The following is a 21866-nucleotide window of genomic DNA, read 5'->3' as shown; positions in this document are numbered from 1 at the left end:
GCGTGCCATGCATAGCTCAAGATTCTGACTTCTCCTGAGAACTAGGCTTTGGAATCAGATGACCTGGGCTTGGATCTCATCCTTGACCTTGAGGTAGGTTCTTAAACCCTCAGGGGCCCAGTTTCCTCACCTACTTCACAGGGTTTTTGGGAGGATTCAATGAAATACAGATATGAAAGTTCCTTCCGTGGAGCCTGACTCAAAATAAAGTCTTTAAGAAATGTTAGTTTCTCCTTCCATTTTGTAGGAGAGCAGAAATGGTCTCACTTCCAGTTCTGAAGGTGGACTTTGTAAATAAGATCCTCTACAGTCCTGGAGCAAAGTCAGTCTCTGTTTCTTTCATCCTCCTCCTCTTGACGTCTCCTCAATTTTCCAATGACATTAGGAGGTCAGTGGATGAGGGAATGAATGGAGCGAATGCTGCTTATCCCCAGTTGGAGAGGTCCTGTGGGAGTGCTACACCGAGGCACGGCCACACACTGCCCCTCACTCTCCAGAAGGTTACAGTGTAAGGCAGATATTCCTATATGCGTACCCACATGAGTTATAAGAGAAGGCTAGGATACAGACCACAGAAGATATCTTTCCACTCTTTACCACTGTCAAACGATGATAATATATTAACATGAATATATAATAGTGTTATAATAATATTATATCAGATGCTAACAACAGCAGCAGCAACAACCCAGTGGTGAGAATAGCACAGTGAAGATGACATAACAAGCACAGCCTGTGCTTACTATGTGCTAGACTCTATTCTAAGTACACCTGTATTAATTTCTTTGATCCTCCCAACAGGCCTATGAGGTGGGTAGCATTATCACCCCTGCTTTATAGAGGAGGAAACTGAGGTACAAAAGATTAAGTAACTCACCCCGAATCACTCTGTGATTACGTAGCAGAGCCAATAAAAGGCTACCCCTGTGCTGCCCCAGGAGTCTTGGCCAGAGCCAATGGGTATATTTACCAAGGAATACCTCCTAGCTCAAGGTATGAGATCGCATGGGAAATGACAGATCTGTTGGGCGTTGGAATATACTGCAAGGCAGAGTGGGGGGGAAGGGCATAGTAAACACTCTGTTAATGAATTATTTAAGCAAGGCGTCGGATGGCCCACCATCTAACAAGAATGCTGAAAAAGGATTCTTCACTGGTGCAGGGAGAAGCGCGGGGTGGGGGGCAGTTATAATGCACAATCTCTAATGTCTTCTCAAATCTAAATTTCTGTGATTCTACAAATTTCCACATGCACCCACTGCCAGAAAAGTAAAGGTAAAAGAGTCAACCCCATGCATTAATGGAAGAAAATAAGGTACATGTAATAAAAAATGGTTAAGAATAAAGGATTTTTTTAAGTTAGGAGGGGAAGACCATGAAGATCTCAGGTCCATACAGGGCAGGATGTTAGGAAGTTTCCAGATCTTATAAGGTCAGTCTGCAAACCTTCCTCTAATCTATTATTTTCATGGGAGCTTTGTAGATTAGAAAGGGTATTCCCAGCCACTGTCTCACCTGAGCTGTATAACCACAAGCTTAGGCTTTGCCTCAACCTCCTTCATCTCTATCCTCTCTTCCTCTCTCTCAGTCGTGTTGTAATCACAGTGCTTATTTATGGGAGGCAGAACAAGCTTTATTGAGCCAATTTTATAGAAAAAGAAAGAGGCTTAAAGCTAGGAAGTGACTAGGGCAAAATCACACAACAAATTCGTGGTGAATGGGAACACAGTTAAGATCCTACAATTTTAGCGTGTCTCAAAAATCCAGTACTGGTAAGTCATGTGTTTTCAAACCTCTGCGGGCTCTGAGCCCAGTGCGTACAGCAGGCCCTGCATAAAATGCTCACTGACTGAGAGAGGCCTTCCCCCAGGTTTCCTGACCCTTAGGCCACCATCTCCTGCCATCTTCCCCTATTGCCTGTTTCATTTCATTTCTACTCTCTGAAGTGTGCTTATGGTCACAAAGTGTGCTATAGATTTGATTTCTACATTGTCATAGGATTATATCAAAGCCAATACATTTTTAGAAGAGGAATTAATTGCTTCGAAAGGAAAAAAATTAACGGTGAAAAAACCATGGTTCTATTGCTGAGAAGACAATACAAATAAGCTACTTTGAAGTAAAATAATCTTGTAACTGTAAAGGACAATGTGTTTTCACTGAAGCACCATCTTTCAAAATGTAGGTGATAGCTAAAGCCACAAAGTTTTCTGAATCAGAGACTCAATAGGTTTTTTTGCTTTTTCTTGTGCATTGTGTCATTGCTGTTTTGTTACCTTTACCTTGCTAAATCCCCGGCAACCGGTATTTGGGTACAGCACACACTAGGAACCTCATTTAAAGAAAAGCACATCTCAAACCAACCAAAAAGATAAATCAGTTTTCCTTCTGAAACTCAGTTTTCTTTAGGACCAGCTCCAACCACATTTATAGACATTTAAAGAAAGTGCCTTTTGTATAAAGTAACAGATGGCTGCATTTGAGAATTGTTAAAATTTCAGGATTTAACCATCTATGCTGTTCAAAGCCTGTGAGCAGAGGTCACCTCCCCGCAAATTCCTGAAATACAGGCCAAGTTTATCTTAATACTGTCAGGCTTCAGAGGCTGCCTTGTCTAGGAACACTTAATTGTTTTTACTTTTAAATTATGTTATCTGATTCTTCACAAATAATATTTAAAGTTTTTTCTATAAAAGGGATATATACAGTAAGATTTACAAGCTAGGCCTAAAAATAGAAAATAGGGCCATGTGAATTTCGTGGACACCAATGAGCTGGGCCACAAATTTATCCATGGCTAATTTGTTGCTATGAACATCAAATTTGCCTCTATGATTTTTGTTATTCAGAGCAAAAGGTAAAACAAGATAAATTATGAAGCTCCCATTATCAGCACGGAGCAAGCTTGCCTGATCTTCAAGAATGGCAGCATCTCCTGGCTCTATATTTTAAAACAACCAGCTATATATAGAAGTCCTTTGGCTGACATAATGGTCAGCGTTCTCTTATGCCTGATAAAAGCCCTAACCTGTCAAAATTTCAAAAAGCAGTGAAGTTGAACAGAAAGCACAGTGGTCATCAAGGTACAAACTGTGGACTGTGGGCAGTTAATTCCCCCTGAGGGATTTGCTATAGTCCTCAGGTTCATTGTTCATGTACTGAATGGGCATAGGCTTGATGATCTTTACAGTGTCTTCCTAGTTACGATCAAAACTACCATTCAGGGCTTCCCTGCTGGCGCAGTGGTTGAGAGTCCGCCTGCCGATGCGGGGGACATGGGTTCATGCCCCGGTCCGGGAAGATCCCACATGCCGCGGAGCAGCTGCGCCCGTGAGCCATGGCCGCTGAGCCTGCGCGTCCGGAGCCTGTGCTCCGCAACGGGAGAGGCCACAACAGTGACAGGCCCACGTACAGCAAAAAAAAAAAAACACAACAACTACCATTCATTGAGTCCTACTATACACCAAGTATTGGGCTAAATACTATAGACACAGTATCACGAAGATTCACAACAGTCTGCTGAGGTAGGTCTTATTATGCCCATTTTAAAAATGAGGGAAAGGAAGTTCAGAGAATTGAAACCACTTGCCCAAAGTCTCACAAGACATGGCAGATGCAGGCTCTGAGCCTGAGTCCCTCTGCCAAAGACTGGGCTCTTTCCTCTTGCTCTAATGGGCACTGTCCACGTGAGCTCGTCCTTTCACCTACCCATGCTTTTCCCCCCAGGAGGCGTGATCGAAGCATACCCACCTTCAGAGAGCGTCACCAACCTGACAGTGGACATGCTGATAGAACCCAATGGGGGAATCAGGATACTGTCAACAGGGGACCAGTTTCATGCCGAAGGCCCCCTCATCTCCTCTGGGACCACTATGCCTCAGACCTCATTGGATCCCCAAGTTCTCAGTTCTTTGTGCCTTCAAATTGGAAATGCTTGTAAAATGAAACATGTGATTGGTTACTTTTCCATCAACCTGGTGACTTTTATTGATCCAAGGACCATGGAGCAGCAGGTAAGTCGACTTGATGCCGTATGAAATACTGAAATATGTAAAGACTCCACACCGTCCATGCCTATGCAACAGGGACCGTGAGGGAGCTTCTAAGATTCACTGCTCTTCTGATGAGCTGACTGTAAATTCAGCGTTTACATGGTCCATGGCAATTTGGGTGAGACCATGCTTTATGTCTGTAAATACAGGACCAGTGTTACCAAGCAAAGGGCTTGCTGCCCGATGGGTGCAGCAGCCAATACGGTACCATGGCACCAGCTTTTGAGAAAAGAAAAGGCTTCATTGCGAGGTCAGCTGGCAAGGAGACAGGAGGCAAGGCTCAAAGCTGTGGCTCCCTGATCTGGGGTTTGGTCAAGCTTTTACGAGTTAGGGGAAGAGGGTTGGTATGCAGGGCAGGTTTTCACTGAAGGGCGTTGGAATTTGGCCGTTTATGGTGAGGTGTGATAAAGGGGGCTTTAGCACCGGCTCTTCAGGGACAGCAGACCCCTCGCTTCTGTAAGGGCTCTGGCATTCAGGTTCCAGTCATGTCCAGGTCCTTTGGTTTCATGGGAAGAGAGACTTTGCTTTCGGGTGTTGTCTGAGGTCAAAATTTTCTCCTCGGTGCATACTTTGGCTGCATGACTTGTGGTTTTGTTCTGTTGTCTGTGAAAAACAACTCAGTTTCTTGTTAGAAACAGTATAGGGCTAGTTTCAGGCTGGTTCTGCCGATACACCAGGGTCTTCTCATTCGGTACAGCTGGAGTTTAAATGACTGCAACTCATTCCAATGGGGTCTCAGTTTGCCCATTAATGCTCTGCCTGTATCTTATTGTGAGACTGCTTTATGCCATCCAGGGAGTGAACCTTTCTAGAATCTGTTCTTAAATAGAAAGTTAATCATTAAAAAGGAGGTAAGAGTTCTTGTTTCTGTTCCTTTTCTTATCAGTAGTTCACCAGCAACTTAGGTCGTCAATTTTTTCTTCTTAAAAAAAGTGTATTGGGAAATATTTCATAAATATAAAAAGGTCTAAATACTAATGTAATGAACCAAGACCACCTCCAGTCCTGTGTACTCCTTGCCGATCCCCCTTGCATGGCCCTTTCTCCTCCCAGAGGTATCCACCATCTTGCAATTAGGACTTTTATTCCTTTTCATACCTTTATGCTTTTACTGCATGTGAATGTGTTACTCAACCATGTTCATTTGCCTGACATGCAGCAAGCCAAAACACTGAAATGCTGACGTTTGCAGCAAAGAAAGGGTTTATTCACAAGGCAGCCAAGCAAGGAGAAAGGAGAACAAGTCTCAAATCTGCCTCAAGGGGCATGAGAGATTTATGGGATAAAGGAGCAAGGTGGTCGTAGGCTTGGGGAGTGATGGGACAGGTGATTGGAAATAAGAGAAAGGTGAGGGAATTGTCAACTCGCACAGGAGTTACTACTAAGCTATGGGCTTCTTCATGGGAGGCGTGTTAAAAAATTGAGGCAATTGGCATGATCTGAGGGTGGAGTTTTCGGCCTTCTGATGTCAAAATGTCACTGAGCTGACACTCGCACATGCCCAGTTGGAGGGTCAGTGGTCCTATCCAGTCTTAACCAGCTCAGCTTGAACTAGACACAGCTGACTCCAAGTTTCTGGGAAACATCTCAGGCAAACATCGTTTAGGCTAAGTGCAGCTTGGAGGACATGCACTTTTTTATAGCAACAATTAAAATGACTTTGATCAGTGAAGGCAGATTACAGGTGTAATGGATTTATATATTTAATATGTGGTTTAATTTTGTTTCTTTTAAAACTTTTTATAGATCATAACATCCTATGTATTATTATTCTACAACATGCTTTTACTTATTCAATATTTCATCCACGAGATTCTTCATGTGTACATGTGTGCCTCTGATGTATAATAATTATAGATAAATAATTTTTAATCTCTTTTGTCCCAGAAATTACAATGTTTAAATTCACTACTACTTCATGAGACTTATTTTTCAAAATGTTCAAAATGTTCAAAATGTTCTTGTATTAGTGTTGTGTGACCACAACTCTGTCTAAAGGATGGAATAACCTCCTGCCTGCCCTCTCCTGATACCCTCTGGCCATCCAACATTGTAAATAGACTTTAGTTGTTTTGTATTCCTTATTCTCAGTTTTGCAGTTCTCCATTTCAGTCAGATGATAGTTTCAAAGTGAGAGTTTATGTTTTGAGCAGTTTTCAGCTTGTTCAATAATCATTTCCATTTGCATTCCTGAGCCCTCCATTGGTTTTACATTCCTTTCTCAGGCCCACACATGGAAAGAGAAAAGGACAAACTGAAGGGCATTCAGGAATCAACCTGGGGTGGAGTGAGGACAGGAACAATGCCCTCTGGCAAAAGGGCTGGATGGCAAGGAAGCAAGGGGAGGAGATGCAGGAGAAGCTGCCCTCTCCAAATGCTTGTCATGAGAAACAAGGATTAAATCTGTGATCCCTGGGGCAGTAGGGAGGATGGAACTATGGGGACAGTTGACTTATGGTTTTTATTTATTCAAGTTTGGTATAGGGAGAATTGCACAAGGCAATGAGAGGTATCTTCTCCAGACACAGAGCTGGTCCTGTCCCAGAGCTTACTACTGTTCCCAGCTTCTGGGACAAAGGTCCCACATTTCACTTGGCTGGTCCCATGTGCCTTGACAGGCTTTGCTCGCCCTAACTCCCCCTCTTTTCCAACCCCTTACTCATCATATTACCTCCTGCCACAGGGCTTTTACACATACTGCCCCTCTGCCTAAAATGCTCTTGCCTCTTCTCTTTTACCTAGTTAACCCCCTTCGCATCCATCATATTTCAGCTCCAGCCACACTTTCTTAGAGAAGCCTCCCCCGAACTTCCTGACAAAGTCAAATTCCCGTTTTAGGTTCTCCTATCATCATGTACCTCTCCTTTATACCACTTGCTTTTGTTACAATTTAAGACTTATTTACATGATTACCTGATTAAAGCTGTCTCCCCCTGTACAGTATAAGCTCCCTGCAGAGATATATTATGTCTCTTTTTGCTCCCCATTCAATGCTCAGCACTATCTCTGCCCCAGCACAGAGTAGGTGTTCAGTAAATTATTTGTTGAAAGAATGAATGAATGAATAATAGAGGTATTCTAGCAGATGTTGGATGGTGGTGTTAAGGCTTTTAGAGAAGAGTTCAGAGATTAGTTGATGGATGGGATAAATGAATATTAACCCAAGATTCCCTGATTTTTTTTTTTTTTTTTCGGTACGCGGGCCTCTCACTGTTGTGGCCTCTCCCGTTGCGGAGCACAGGCTCTGGACGTGCAGGCTCAGCGGCCACGGCTCACGCGCCCAGCCGCTCCGCGGCATGTGGGATCTTCCCGGACCGGGGCACGAACCTGTGTCCCCTGCATCGGCAGGCGGACTCTCAACCACTGCACCACCAGGGAAGCCCGATTCTCTGATTTTATCATACTAATACTTCACCTTGTCTCTTCCTGTTAATATTTGAGTATATGGCCATTCGTGTTACAATTTTCAGTAGAACATTGGAAGAAGTTCTCAATGAGCACACCAAAAGGAGTTTCTACATTGGCAAGGGAAGTACATTAACTCTCTGTATGTAATAGATTATTTGCAAAATCACTGGTATATATTCTTGCCATTTTGCAAGTGACATCACTTCAGAAAACACTGTATTTTCTCTTCTTACTGACATGCATTGTGGTGCCAATGAAGAGATTGGCATATTATCAACCTGTCATTTTTGCCAATCTAACAGGGGAAAAAATGGCATCTTGTTTTCCTCAGTATTTCTTTGATTATTAGTGAGGATGAACATCTGTACTATATCTGTTGGCCATTTATATATCTTGACTTAATTGCCCTATCGTATCTTTTGCCCCTTTTAAATTGGACTATAATACAAATGCTGATTTGTAGTTCTTTGTATATAGGAAACTCTTATCCTTTAACTGTTATACATGTTACAAACAACTTCTCCAGATTGTCACTTGTGGCTTTTCTTTCTTTTTTCCAGCCATGTTTCTCCACCATAAAAATCATTGTTTTTTCCTTTGTAATTGATTAGTAATATTTTATGGAAAGGTGTTCCAAGGAATAATGTCTTATTCCTCATCAAATTTCCACACAAAACTTAGTATCCATTGCCAACTTTCTCCTGAGTCAGCCACCATGATGACAGTGGTAATTGTCTATTTCCATCATTCTTTCTACATAGATTAGTTGGAAATCTACTGCAACGAAGAGTTTTTCCTTCTCCATCTTTCATTTACATAGGTAGGCATGTATGTATTTATACCAGTTTAAACCTGTGAGGTTCTAGTCTCTTAAGTCAGCTGTATTTTGACACTTTCATCATTTTGATGCTCAAGTTGTCCCAGATTTGACTAGTGGGAGACCCTTCAGTGTGGCTCTTGTGTCCTTTTGTTGTGTCCCCTTCATCCTTTGAGTGTTGTCTTACTTCCTAGCACAATGAGATGTTCCAGGTTCATTTTGCATTTTCTCTGACAGACCTAGGATCAGCCCAAGAGCTTTGGGTCCTTTTAGTGGAGGATGGTATTAAGGTCTGGGCTCTTAGTGCTATCATTGCTACTGGAGTGCCATTGCTCTGGCCTCTCTCAGTGGACAGAGCTAGAAAATATATGTTTTATGTATGTATGATACACATACAAGCATATACATACATATATACATACATGCACGTACCTATAACCATTTCTATATCTATCAGTGTATATATTTTAAAACCATGCATTCCTGCCAATATCTCTAATTCTAATTTAACACTTCAAGATTCTTTCTAGACTTCCCTTTTCCCACACTTACAAATAAATGCTTTCGCCAACAGTGAGAAACCTGAGTTTCTTTATCTTCAATATATTTACTTATTTACTCAGTCAATTTATTTATTTCTTCAGTGTAACCAATCTCCCAACCAGTCCTGCTGTCTTCTTCACTTACCACAGCTGCAGTTGGTACTGAACCCTGTCATTTGTGTTTTAAGTTTATTTCTAATGCTCTTCATCAGACTAAAGTTTCAAATAGTCAAATCTAGCCCCTTTTCTAAATTACTATGTTACCTTGAGCTTTTCACTTTCTTTCTGTCATCTTCAGTTTTATCAGCTATAAAATGAGTCAGTTAGCTTATTTGACTTCTGAGTTCAAAAATTATTTATTTCAATAATATTTGCATAGTATTTTTGTATTAAAAATTTAATAATAATAGTAAGAATCCACTTTTTAGAAATATCACAAGGAAATAATCATAAATATTTATGTACACATATATTAATCACATTATTAAGGGAAGTAAAAAACTTCAAATAGACTAAATTCTAATAGAGAATTTGTTAAGCAAATTATGATAGATGAATAGAATCAAGTGCTATGAAAACAGTAAAACTAAAGTTTTGAATAATATTTAACAAGAAACTACATAGAATAGTGGAATGGCAAAATACAGATTCTAAAACAATATATGTAATATGATAACAATTTTATAAAAAGAAAAAACATATATGCAGAGCAAAAAGAACCTAAAGAAACACACTAAGATGTTACAAGTCATTACTTCTGGGTTAGAGGATTGAGGGTATGATAGGCAGAGTGATGGCCCTGCAAAGATGTTCATGTCCTAATTTCTGAAGCTGGTGAAGGTTCCCACACATGGTAACATGTGTATGTAATTAACCTAGTAATCTTGAGATGGGAAGATATTCTTGGATTATGCAGGTGGACAATGTAATCACAAGGGTTCTGCTGGCTTTGAAAATGGAGGAAGTGACCATGAGCCAAGGAATGCAGGTGACCTCTAGAAGCTGAAAGGGGCAAGGAAACAAATTCTCCTCTAGAGCCTCCAGGGGGAATGAAGCCCCCTGACACCACGACTTCAGCCCAGTGAGACTTCTCATCTTTGACCCTTTAAGCTACTAAATGTACAACAGTTTGTTACAGCAGCAATAGGAAACTAGTACAGAGAGTTGTTTCTGTTTTGTTGTTTATGCTTTCTCCATTTGCATTCTCAAAAGTAAGCATGTATCTGTAGTCAGAAAAATATATATAAATAATGATAATCACAAATAACGATCATTGTAAAGCACTTTCACATACATGACCTTACTTACGTCCACACGTGTCTTGCAACAGAGGTGGGAGGCAGAAAGCTGAGGTGACTGAGTCCATCTCAAAATCTTGCTGTCTGGCCCCAACTGGGCCCCCATAACTTACCATGCTGTCATAATAAGAGCAGAGGGGACTGGGAGACAAAGAAAGATGGATAAAGTGACAGTGGTGCACCAAGGACAGGCCCACTATTGTGAATCAGTCCAGATAAGAATATGGAAAATCTTGTCCAGACTTGAGATGAGAGTGAGGTTCTAGGGTAGCAGAATGGAGGAAGAGTTTTGGAAATGTAGGGTTTAAATATTGGGAATGTCAGGGTCACTGGGAATAAAAGGAAAAGAGCCAGTCCCTGGGAAATGGAGCTGGTAAGAGCATAGTACAAAACCACTCCCGATAGTGGACATATGTCCAAGATTCCAGTACCCTAGGAATGGGGAAACGCCAAGCTTTCAGAGACTGTGCAGAATACATGGAGCTATAAGGTGGTCATTTTGGAGATCTGGCCTTCCCACATGAGGATGAGGGGAGGGATCCAACCCTTATACAAAGAGCAGCAAAAGCTATTCCATGCCCCAATGGGTCCTGGAGCAAGAGCCCTTGATGGGCAAAATCTACTCGGTTCCACGAGGGACGTGAAGCACCTGCCAAAGGCTTCAGATTGAAAAGACACTGACATGTTCATTGAACAAATACCTCCCCAGGGTCTACGCAGTCCCTATGCTGCATGCTGTGGGAACAGAGATAAACAAGACATGTTCCCTATCACAAGGAAGCTCATTTCACATCCATCACCCAATTCCATTTGATACACAAGCACACAATTGTTTTGTACTCTTACTGGTTCTTAGGCATAAACATTGCCTCCATGAGATTTGTAAAGCCTCTAGAAAATGCACTGGTCCTTGCATTTTTTTACCTCATCGTAACGTCTAACACAATGATAGTTACATGACAGCCAATTGATGAATGGACTTTGGGAACTTCTAGAACATCCAGATCTGTTGAGCTTATTTATATTCACTTTTGGGAAATTCTAAAGGAAAGAACCAGTGTTTATTGAGCATCTAGTATGTACAAGACATTATGGTAGTTACAACAGAGGCTGCAAAGATGCAAAAGAAGTGGAAGTGCCTGCCCTTAGAGAGTTCAAAATCTAGCTGGGGAGAAACACTTGAAAAATGAATTACAAGGAAAAGCTTAGGTGACAACTACATAGAACAATGAAAGAGACATCAAAAAGGCAATGCCAGTTTAACTGCCTTCTGTTTGGACCAATCAAGAAAGGTTTTTACAGAGTAGGTGGGATTTGAGCTGAAAGATAATTAGGATTTGAAAGAGGGTAAAAAAGAGTGTATTCCAAGTGGGAAAGATGCTCTGAAGGGTAGTGGTAGAAATGTACAAAACACATACGGAAAAAAAATGATGATCTAAGTCTTACAAACATCATGACTGACTTGCCTCATGTAAATATGCATTTATGCATCACTCTCCGTGGACCACCAAGGAACTCCCCTATATATCACTCTCCAGTTCCTTTTATGTAAAGTCACTAAACAAATAGATGGGCAAAGGTGCTTTCTGTTGAAATCCCCAGGTTAAAAACTCCTTTGTTGTTAGATAATTGTAAACTTTTGAAATAGCTATCTCTGTTACGAGCATTGACAGTTATTAACTTTTTAAAGCAAAGGAAATCCAATTTTGAAAAAAGAGTTTAGATAAAAAACAGCTGCAGGCTCCTAGCAATGGCCCTTCCTGGAAACCTAAGGTAGCTACAGAAGGAAATGAGACTTGTTACACAGCACAAACTATGAAGAAAGACAAAAATGGAAAGCCCTGATGTATATAAGAGAAGGTCTCATATATTCTGAAAACTGTTTCTAAGAGTTTCTAAATACAAATGTATCAGCCTAGAATAGAAAAAAAAAAAAGAGAGACAGCTGAAAATATTTTCATTATGATGGATAGGGGGTTCTGGCCCCAGTCTTTACACTTAGCAGTTGTGATACTTTAGGCAACTCACTGGACATCTCTGAGCCTCGTTTTTTCATTCACAAATGGTGACTCCCTCCCCTCCTTACCACAGGGTGTTCCGAGAGGCTGAGCAGATATAAGGTGCTGTTCTATATTAAATCAAACAGCATAATCACATGGAAAACTGTCACCTGAGGCCTCAGCAGGTTCTCAAACTGTGAGTGGAACCTGAATTGAATTAGCATTGTTTTTAAAAGTCAGTGAACATTATCATCTCAAAGTGATACATAAGCATCAAAAGTGAATATATTTATTTCAGAGAGTAGAAAAACCAAGGTCTACAGAATATCGTAATTCCTTCCTATTCATTGCTATATACCCAGCACCTAGCACTACGTCTAGCATATAGTAGATCCACAATAAATATTTATTAAATGAATGAATGAATACTTCTCTCCAAGCTCCCCCCTAGTACTCTCCTTTGCAAAATCTCCCTATCTCTGTCTTCAAGATATACAAGGTATTCACCAAGGGACCTCAATGAGATTTAGTTTTTCTCTTTAGGGAAGGTATTTTATTTATATGTAAGAAGGTTAACAGGGTATATCTAAATTTAAATTTATAGGCCTTTAGTATAAACAGAAATGCTTGTTATTCAGTGTTTTTTAAATGCCATAATAGACACATTGTAAATCACAAGTTAATACCTAGTGAAGGGAAAACAGATCCCAAGGGTTTTGAAGTGTTAAAGTAAAAGACCTGTCCCTTTAAAAGGTCTGCATCCTTGTGTCAATGAAAGAGACATGTAATATACAAGTAATGATGATGGTGAGGATGATGACTTCTGCAATGAACACAAAGGCAATGATGACAATAATTTTTATAGTGAAAATTACAATTCTGTTTCCTAACACTAATAGCGCAGGTAAACTAGTGACCAGCTTTGCTATATACAATCTTACCGTATGTGACTGTCCTTAAATGTTGGGTTAACCCCCTTACATTGTAAACCTTAACCTTCAGAAAGATTGAACCCAAACCTAAACATCAGCTCTTGGGTAGGACTTTGGTTGGTCTACAAAGAATAGACCCAGTTCCTCTGTTTATGTCTAGTCGCCCCACCCAGGACTTCTTTAGATGACTGCTCTCGCCGTGGAGATCCTTGCTTCCTTTTGAATGAAACCCAGGCACCTCTCTCTGGACTTGGAGGTCTTTAACTAAATTTAATCACCAGAAACATTGCCAAGGAAGGGCAAATGTGCGCATTCACACTGCATCCTGAACTTTTCAGGAGGTGCCACGGTTCTGTAGGACTCAGGAGGTCCGCAGGTAGGGAGAAAGGAGAATTCTCCCTGCTGATGCTAAGACAGACCAAAACATTCTCCACATACATGTGGTTACAACTTGTCCACCACCATCACAAAAACAAAGCTGAGTGGCCCTTTCCTACTTCCAGCTGTCACCTGTGGTCAAGACTTTTTGTGTGATAAATTTTCCATTTCAAAACTGTCCTTAGCATTCATTTTAATTTTATTTCATCTGAACCATATGGTTGAGGTGACAAAGTACAGGGTAATTTGCTCTAGGTCTCACCTATTTCTTAAAACAACCCTGAACCATCCCTCTCCCACCATGTGGCACTAATTGCTTTTCTCACTGATCATGTCCAAAGTACTCTCTAGAACAAGCAAACTGACCTGCTTAGTGACTCCCATATTCAATAAAGACATTCTCATCCTGCCTGCCACGTGCCACCTTCATTCCTACAATTGGCCTTTCCTTTCTTTTCTATCAATATACAACTTCCCTTCTTTCGAAACATGTTTCAAAATCCAACTCCTCATGGAAACCCCCCCTTAATTAATCCCCCTTCAGTGCCACTTCATTCTCTAGCTTCTCAGAGCTGAGGTAGAGTACTGACAGCCAGAGTACTTATTAATGATAATATCAACTATTTATTGAAGTTTTGTCATGCACCAGACATTCTGTTATGTATTTTACATGTAGCGTCCCTAATCCTCACGCCTGAAAAGTGAGTACTATTATCTCTAATTTACAAATGAGGAAACTGAGGCTAGAGTGACATGTTCAAGGTCACAGGGCAACTAAGTGGCAAATCCGGGGTTCAAACCATGATTTAGCTGCCTGCTGAGCCCATGCTCCTTCTCTCACAGCAGATATTCCCCACGGTACTGCACTGAATTGATGGTGACTTCCTTTGTAAGTCTCTCCCCCCTCCTCAACCACCATCACCAAAGAAAATGTATGTTCCTCTTGTATATCCTCAATATGCTTGTTGAATTGAGTCGAAGAGCTTAAAGCCAGAAAACACAGCTCCTATTTTTTTTTAATATATTCCATCCTTGTGCTCAGCGCATAAGGTAATCATTAAATGTTAATGACGAAGCGAAATGGAATAAAATCAGTGTTGTGGTAGCCATTTTTAAGCTTTAAGAGTTTAAATGAGCAAGCCCGTACATAGCACCACAGCTGGGAGCGCCATCTTGCCATTAAGCCAGAAGGTGGATTCATGGGATGGGAACATTGAAAACAGACACCACAAGAATGGTTAAGTCAGCTCTCCAAACCACTTTCTACAAGTAGCTACTGCTTTTCCCTCCATAATAAGTTCACAATGATTAACCTGCTAGGTGAAAAATCCCAGGCAAAAACCTGAGTGTCAGAGGAGTTTAGAATAACCACTGAGTAACAGGCTAAGGTTGGAGGTGATGTGGACAGAGGTAGACTCATTCCCATCTAGCTGGTCAGAAATGTAAGAGAACTGCCATCTAGATTTCTATTATGGGCTTTATCTTTCAGAATAGATTCCCTTCTTTTTAAATTATTAGATTTATGAAATCCAATCTCACATTCCAACACATATGGATATCAAAATGTGTATTTGGTGAGGAATAGTATCTTATGTTATCAATTTCTGCTTCCTTTGCTCATAGCACAAAATCCTACTTTTTGCTAAAACCTTACTTTGTAGCTTTTTAACTTAATTAAATATATAGGCAATTACTGACACCATCTGTCTTCATAGAAAAAGAACAAGAAGTGACACAAAAGACTGGGACTCTGAAGGGAATCTTTAGCAAACAAATTCTTCTAGCTCCGCTACAGTAATATTTATTTTTAGGAGCCCTTATATTATTTTAAATCATTTATGCTTTTTAGAAATAATGAATTTGAGCTATACTTAAAATGTGGTGGCTTTGGTATGATTTTTTTAAAAGAAAATATCAAGTAATCCATTGCTTTTTCAGTAAAACAAAAACTTAAACATGCTTTTGAACATCTGTTACTAGTACGTCTAACACAGCACTTAAAATCCTTTAAAATCCCTGAAAACCTTTATAAAGTTACATGAATCTTTTGCATAAATAGAACTGTTTTAACAATATGTATATTCCTTTAAACATATATTTTGCTTTCTTAAACATAAGATTCAGTGTGTTGCCTAGTATTCCAAGCCCTTATAAATAAATAAATGAAATGGCTTCACTTTTTGAGGGAGTCAGTCTTCCCCTATCATGCCACATTCCTAGCCCACTCTAGAGTACTACTTATTTATGTCTGTTTTTTAAACCTTATGCAATTTCTTCACAAAAGTCTTAATATCTAAATAATATCAAACCAACCCATTGAAACTTGAACAGGATAAGTCAGGAACCAATACAAAATAAAAGTCCAAATAAAATAACAGAATTCCCCTCCCATGAGGAGTACATTGTCAGGAAATGCAAAGGGATTATAGAGAAAAGTCACACGTGGCTCCAAGAAGAGTATGGAATTGGCAGTTACCACCAAGGAGGACAACTGGGTTTTTCTGCAGGTCTTCCCTGAACTGAAAGGAGCAGGTTTTGAACCCCTTGTTTCAGCTACTAAGAGCCCCACCCTCCATAAGTAGAAGTGCGTATAAGAGGACAGCTCTAATGAGGCTCAGTATAAAAAAGACACTTTTTAAAGAAATAACTGTAAGACCTCTCTACGCATATTAAAGAATTATGGTATACCAAAGAATGTGCTGTCTCAGATTTGGGGTGAAAATATCAATATATATATTTTGTATTTTTTATTCACTTGTTGATGAAGGAAATATGAAGAAAGTGATTTCACAATCACTTGTGACTGTGGAGCCCTAAAGCTCCACCCATATGTTTCTGGAAAGTGCCACAGGACTTCTTTTGATCACAGGTAGGAACCTCGGCTTTTTGCTTACACTGAAGGACAATATTTCTTTGTCTTTTTTTAAAATATAAATTTATTTACTTATTTATTTATTTTTGGCTGCGTTGGGTCTTTGTTGCTGCCTGCGGGCTTTCTCTAGTTGCAGTGAGTGGGGGCAACTCTTCGTTGCAGTACACAGGCTTCTCACTGCGGTGGCTTCTCTTGTTGCAGAGCACGGGCTCTAGGCACACAGGCTTCAGTAGGTGTGGCACACGGGGTCATGTCTAGTTCCCAGACCAGGGATTGAACCCATGTCCCCTACATTGGCAGGCAGATTATTAACCACTGTGCCACCAGGGAAGTCCCCCTATTTCTTTGTCTTTATAAAGTTCTTTCATTATAGGCTCTCAAAGTGCTTTACAGACAAATAATGGGGAAGGTGAGGCAGAAAGGTGTTAAGTGGCTTGCCCAAAGTTCCACGGTAAATCACAGGCCCTTCTCTGGCTTCAGAACCACCGAGTAATTGGTGGAGATTCCGGATGTGACTGCCAGCAGCACGGTGCTCTCTCACTTCTACCAAGCATTTGTTTCCCTGCCAGGTGGAGAGTAATCTCCAAGATCAAGCATGGGAAGAAAACCTGGACGTCAGAGCCAGGCAAACTTGGACCTTAATCCTAGCCCTGCCACTTAGCTGTGGAACTTGGGCAGGTTTCTGGGTTCCTTGAGCCTCCACTTATACTTCTATAAAATGGGGGTGTTAATATCTACTTCACAAGGTTGTTGTGAGGATGACATGAGAAAATACCAGAGTGCCTTGTACACAATAGACCCTTAATATACATTAATTCCCCTTCCTCTTTCCTTCCCCAAGCCTCCCTCCTAGAGCCTGTCCTCCATGTGTTCAAGTAGGCAGCTTTCTAAATATTGCTGCCATCAACAAAGACAGCATATTAGCTTGACAGGGTGCCAAATCTTTCCAACACCAGAGTCTGTAGACAACAAAGGCAAAGTCGTGGAATCCAGATTCATCTCTCAGATAACCAAATCCAAAAGGTTCCATTACGGTAAACAGCCCTCTACCATCACCAAATTAGTCATGACTCACTGTATTATTGGATTAACTCGATGTCACTATGGAGGGCATAGGGCTTGGGGGGCACCCAAAACCACAGAAGGCAGGCTGAGGCATTGGGGGGCCCTCAAATGAGCAACAGGATGGAGGAAGGGAAGCAGATGTGTTTAAGACAAAGCTTCCTTTGTGCCCACTTGCCTGACCAGCCCTGCCTCTCTTCTGGATTTGACCACACTCAGCTCCACTCAATACAGGAGCTGATACAAAGTGAAAGCCTGCAGTGGGCAGTCAGAGGAAGTATTTTGCCTGTCACAGAAAAGTGACACTGCATCCCCAGACCTAACTGAGTCTTTCTGACAGATGCTAATATATTATCCCTTCCAGCCCATGGCTGCTTATTGAGATGCAGGTACTAACCCTTGCTGAGTGCTAGTTTGCTTTAGTGTATAAGGCATGTATTTTTTACCCACACGTGGAAAAGCTTTTGAAAGTGTAGACTTGAAGAATACCTAGAATAAATTCAGAGGGCAGTCTGGGAGGTGGTTTCTCACAGTCTCCCTCATTCAGTCATGATTTCCACATGCAACTAGATTCAAACAAGTGGCCATACAAATTGTGGAGGTGTCCGCCTTAGAATGGGTTTCCTGGAGACTGGGATGTGTGTGTGTGTGTGTGTGTGTGTGTGTGTGTGTGTTTGTGTGTGTGTGTGTGTGTGTGTTTGTGTGTGTGTAGCAGCTTTATTGAGATATCATATACATAAAACTCACTTTTTTTTTTTTTTTTTTTTTTGCAGTACGCGGGCCTCTCACTGTTGTGGCCTCTCCCGTTGCGGAGCACAGGCTCTGGACGCGCAGGCTCAGCGGCCATGGCTCACAGGCCCAGCCACTCCACGGCATATGGGATCCTCCCGGACCGGGGCACGAACCCATGTCCCCTGCCTCAGCAGGCGGACTCCCAACCACTGCGCCACCAGGGAAGCCCCAAAACTCACTATTTTAAAATGTACAGTTCAGTGGCTTTTAGTATATTCACTGAGTTATACAGCCATCATAATTATCTAATTTTAGACAATTTCCTTTACTCTAAAAGAAACTGTACCATTAGAAATCACTTCCCATACCCTCTTCCTTCCAGCCACTGAAAACCACTTTCTGCCTCTATGGATTTCCCTATTCTTGACATTTCATATAAATGGGATCATACACTAGGTGGTCTTTTGTGCCTGGCTTCTTTCACTTAACAGAATATTTTCAAGGTTCATCCATGTTTAAGCATTTATCAGTGCTTCATTCCTTTTAATGGCTGAATAATATTCCATTGTATGGATGTACCACATTTTGTTTATCCATTTCATCAGCTGATGGACATTTGGGTTGCTTCTCCTCTTTGATGGTAATGAATCGTGTTGCTATGAACATTCATGCACAAGTTTTTGTGTAAACATGTTTTCATTTCTCTTGGTTGCATACCTAGGAGTAGAATTGATGGGTCATATAGTAACTCTACATCAACTCTTTGAGGAAATGCCAAACTGTTTTTCAAAGTGGCTGCACCATTTTACAATCTTACTAGCAATGCATGAAGGTTCCTATTTCTTCATATCTTTGCCCACACTTGTTATTGTCTTTTTTATTTCAGCCACCTGTGTAGGTTTGACGTGGTATCTCTCCTGTCTATGTTTTAAAGGGAAGATTTATTTCCTTGTATTATTTAATGGAATCATCCAACAAAGATTTATTTCACATATATATCAGGAGTGCTGTGCTAGGTTTTATGCAGGATTCAGATATGAACCAGAGGACCCTGCTGTAGGTCTGATTCTTCTCTCTAGGAATCTCCCAAATGTAAACAAACTTGCCTTGGACTTGAAATCAAGAGCTCTGAGCTCTTGTCTCTACCCCGCTTGGAGTCTTGTGCCTGGGGTTTGAGGAGGCTGGGCAAGATCACCTCCAAGCCCACAGCCTGTGTTTCTTGCCCACATAGTCTGCAACCAAGGTTGTTCTTTATAAAACATTCTGGTTGGGCTTCCCTGGTGGCGCAGTGGTTGAGAGTCCGCCTGCCGATGCAGGGGACACGGGTTCGTGCCCCAGTCTGGGAAGATCCCACATGCCGCGGAGTGGCTGGGCCCATGAGCCATGGCCGCTGAGCCTGCGCGTCCGGAGCCTGTGCTCCGCAACGGGAAAGACCACAACAGTGAGAGGCCCGCGTACAGCAAAAAAAAAAAAAAAAAAAAAATGTTCTGGTTTACTGGAGCTGTCAAGGAAACTGGGAGGGAATGCCGAACTTTGCTGTCAACTCATTGAACTGATGGGGCCATTGCTTCATGCACATCCCCACCTCACTTTGCAAGACAGCCTTCCATGTCCACAAGGACTGGGCACAGGAATCCTCCCCCATGGGAGCTCCAGAAGAAGAGCCTTCTGCCTTGAAAATCCACACAAAAGCCTTTTAGGGATCATTTGCAGTAAAAGAGCACTTCTCAACTAAGCAAATCATTCACAAGTCCTGACATTTAGAGTGTGAATATTGAAGAAGAATAACTATATACAGCATGGGATTATTATATTGAATTGGCATGGAAGAAGCATATATAATTTACTAGTCCCAGAAATGCATAACAGTTTATAAAAATTGGGTTTTCATGTTTATTATAGCTTACTGCTTAATGTCAAAATAAGAAAATGGCCTTCCAAAAATTCATAATAAAAAAGTGAGGAAATACTAAAAGGAAAAAAGAAATGAGTATGTAATTCTGTACCTTAAGAATACAAATAATATCAGTTAGGCCATCAATCTCAAAAGTAATAGAAAATCATAAATTTATAGAGGTAGTGGAAGAAGCTTGGAAAAAGCAAGCAGAGAAGGCAAGAGTATATTAAAAATTTTGTGTTTTTTTTTTTTTTTTTTACAAAAGTGGAAAACTAAGTACAACTGCTGATGGTGCAGGTTTAAATTTCAATATTTTCCATTTTGGATCCCAAAATTAATTTTGAATATAGTTCCTACACATCCTGAAAGAATTTCCAAGGTCACAGAGAAGCTTCTGGCACTATACAGAAATTGGACTATGAATGCTGGTAATTAGGTGTCATGGAAAGAGCTGGAGCAGGAATCAGGAAACTTGATTCCAGCTCTTCCCCTAATTGTGGGACCTGAGTGAGTCAGTTCACCTCTCAGTGTCCTCGACCATAAAATGAGGAGGTGGGAATGATGAATGTCATTTTAGGTCTGCCAGGACAGAGCTGTTTAAATAGACCTCTTTGGGCCCTGAATACTTTCAAATTTAGAGATTCCATTACCCTACATCACATCAAATGTACAAATGCACTCTCATGGAATGTGACATAGACATAACTGTGTAAAAGAGTTGTGTTGTGTTTAACTGAGATGTCAATTTTGTTGATATTTTTATTTGATAGTTTTCTTTTCATATTTGGGGGCCAGTAACTTTTTTTCAGAATTCAAATATTTTTAAGGCCTTTGAAAATCACACAGGCCCTAGGCATGGTGGACTACTGGGCCCTGAGTGCTAAGTGGTAGGGCCCAGCTTTTTTGCTGCCTTTGGCCCCATGAACTCCAAAGGCCCAATATAAGGGAGTATCCAGGGTGGGTGGGAGAGAGAATGGATACTCTAGTTGCTCAGAGACAGCCTTACGGAGCTGTGATTTAAATCATGCCCAAAAGGATACATAGGATTAATAGAGACAGAGGGGAAGGCCTCCAAGATGAATACCAGGAGTGTCAACTGTTGACTGGGGCCTGGGTGACTGCCCCATCCAGCAGTAACTGCAGTTCTTCACCTCTCTGAGAGACTGGGCCATCCCAGAAGCCACCACTAGGTGGCAACATGCCAAGAGGCTGCAGTCCCCTCTGCCTATCTATAGATACTTTTATGTAATACAAACAATTCTTACCAAATATTATAATCACATTAATATTTTCCTACGTAAAAATTCTTACAGTGCAGTGTACCACCTGCCTTAAAATTAAGTATCAGGTGTGTTGTTTACCACAATGGAGAGTTTGATGCTATTTGGTGATTTAGTGATGGGAAGAGATCTCATTTAGTTGCTGCTTAACAAAGTATGCTCTCTGTGTGATAGCCGGGATTCTGGAGCCTGTTTTTAAACAGCATCTGAGAAGAGTTAAGTGTGTACACTACCTCTGAGAATCAGGCCAGAATACCGAAGTCAAGAGCCAAGCAAGTGAGTTCTTACTCCTGCCCCAGACTCAGCTTCTGGCAGTCACACAGGGAACAAATCCAAACAGATTTGCTTCTGCCAGACCCCACAGTAATAGTCTCATGCAATATCTCATGTAGTCACTGGATCTTCTCAACAACCCTCAGAGATAGCGACCACTGGTCTGTGTTAACAGACAAGGAAACTGAGGCCCAGAGAGGGGAAGGAAGTTAAGATCACACAGACAGTAAGTGGCGAGGCCAACATTCCCTTCCAGTGAGGTCCTGTAACTCTGGTCCAGTGCTCTTTCTATCCAGTGAAGACATTTACCTTCCTCCAGGCAC

At 41.1% G+C, this 21866-nt stretch overlaps 1 protein-coding gene across 1 annotated transcript in view; it reads left to right on the top strand.

The window, feature by feature from the left end:
* Nucleotides 1-21866, top strand: part of IQCH (IQ motif containing H) — a 213425-nt gene that overhangs the window by 158764 nt on the left and 32795 nt on the right. Inside the window, exon 16 of the mRNA XM_030875171.2 lies at nt 3727-4013. Within this exon, the coding sequence (XP_030731031.1) occupies nt 3727-4013 (287 nt within the window). The remainder of the gene's footprint in view (nt 1-3726; nt 4014-21866) is intronic.

This window comes from Globicephala melas, chromosome 2 (genome assembly GCF_963455315.2).
Source record: "Globicephala melas chromosome 2, mGloMel1.2, whole genome shotgun sequence".
In the NCBI taxonomy this organism is placed as follows: Eukaryota; Metazoa; Chordata; class Mammalia; order Artiodactyla; family Delphinidae; genus Globicephala; species Globicephala melas.
Note: the sequence above shows the minus strand (reverse complement) of the source record. Positions and strands in the feature narration are given on the sequence as shown.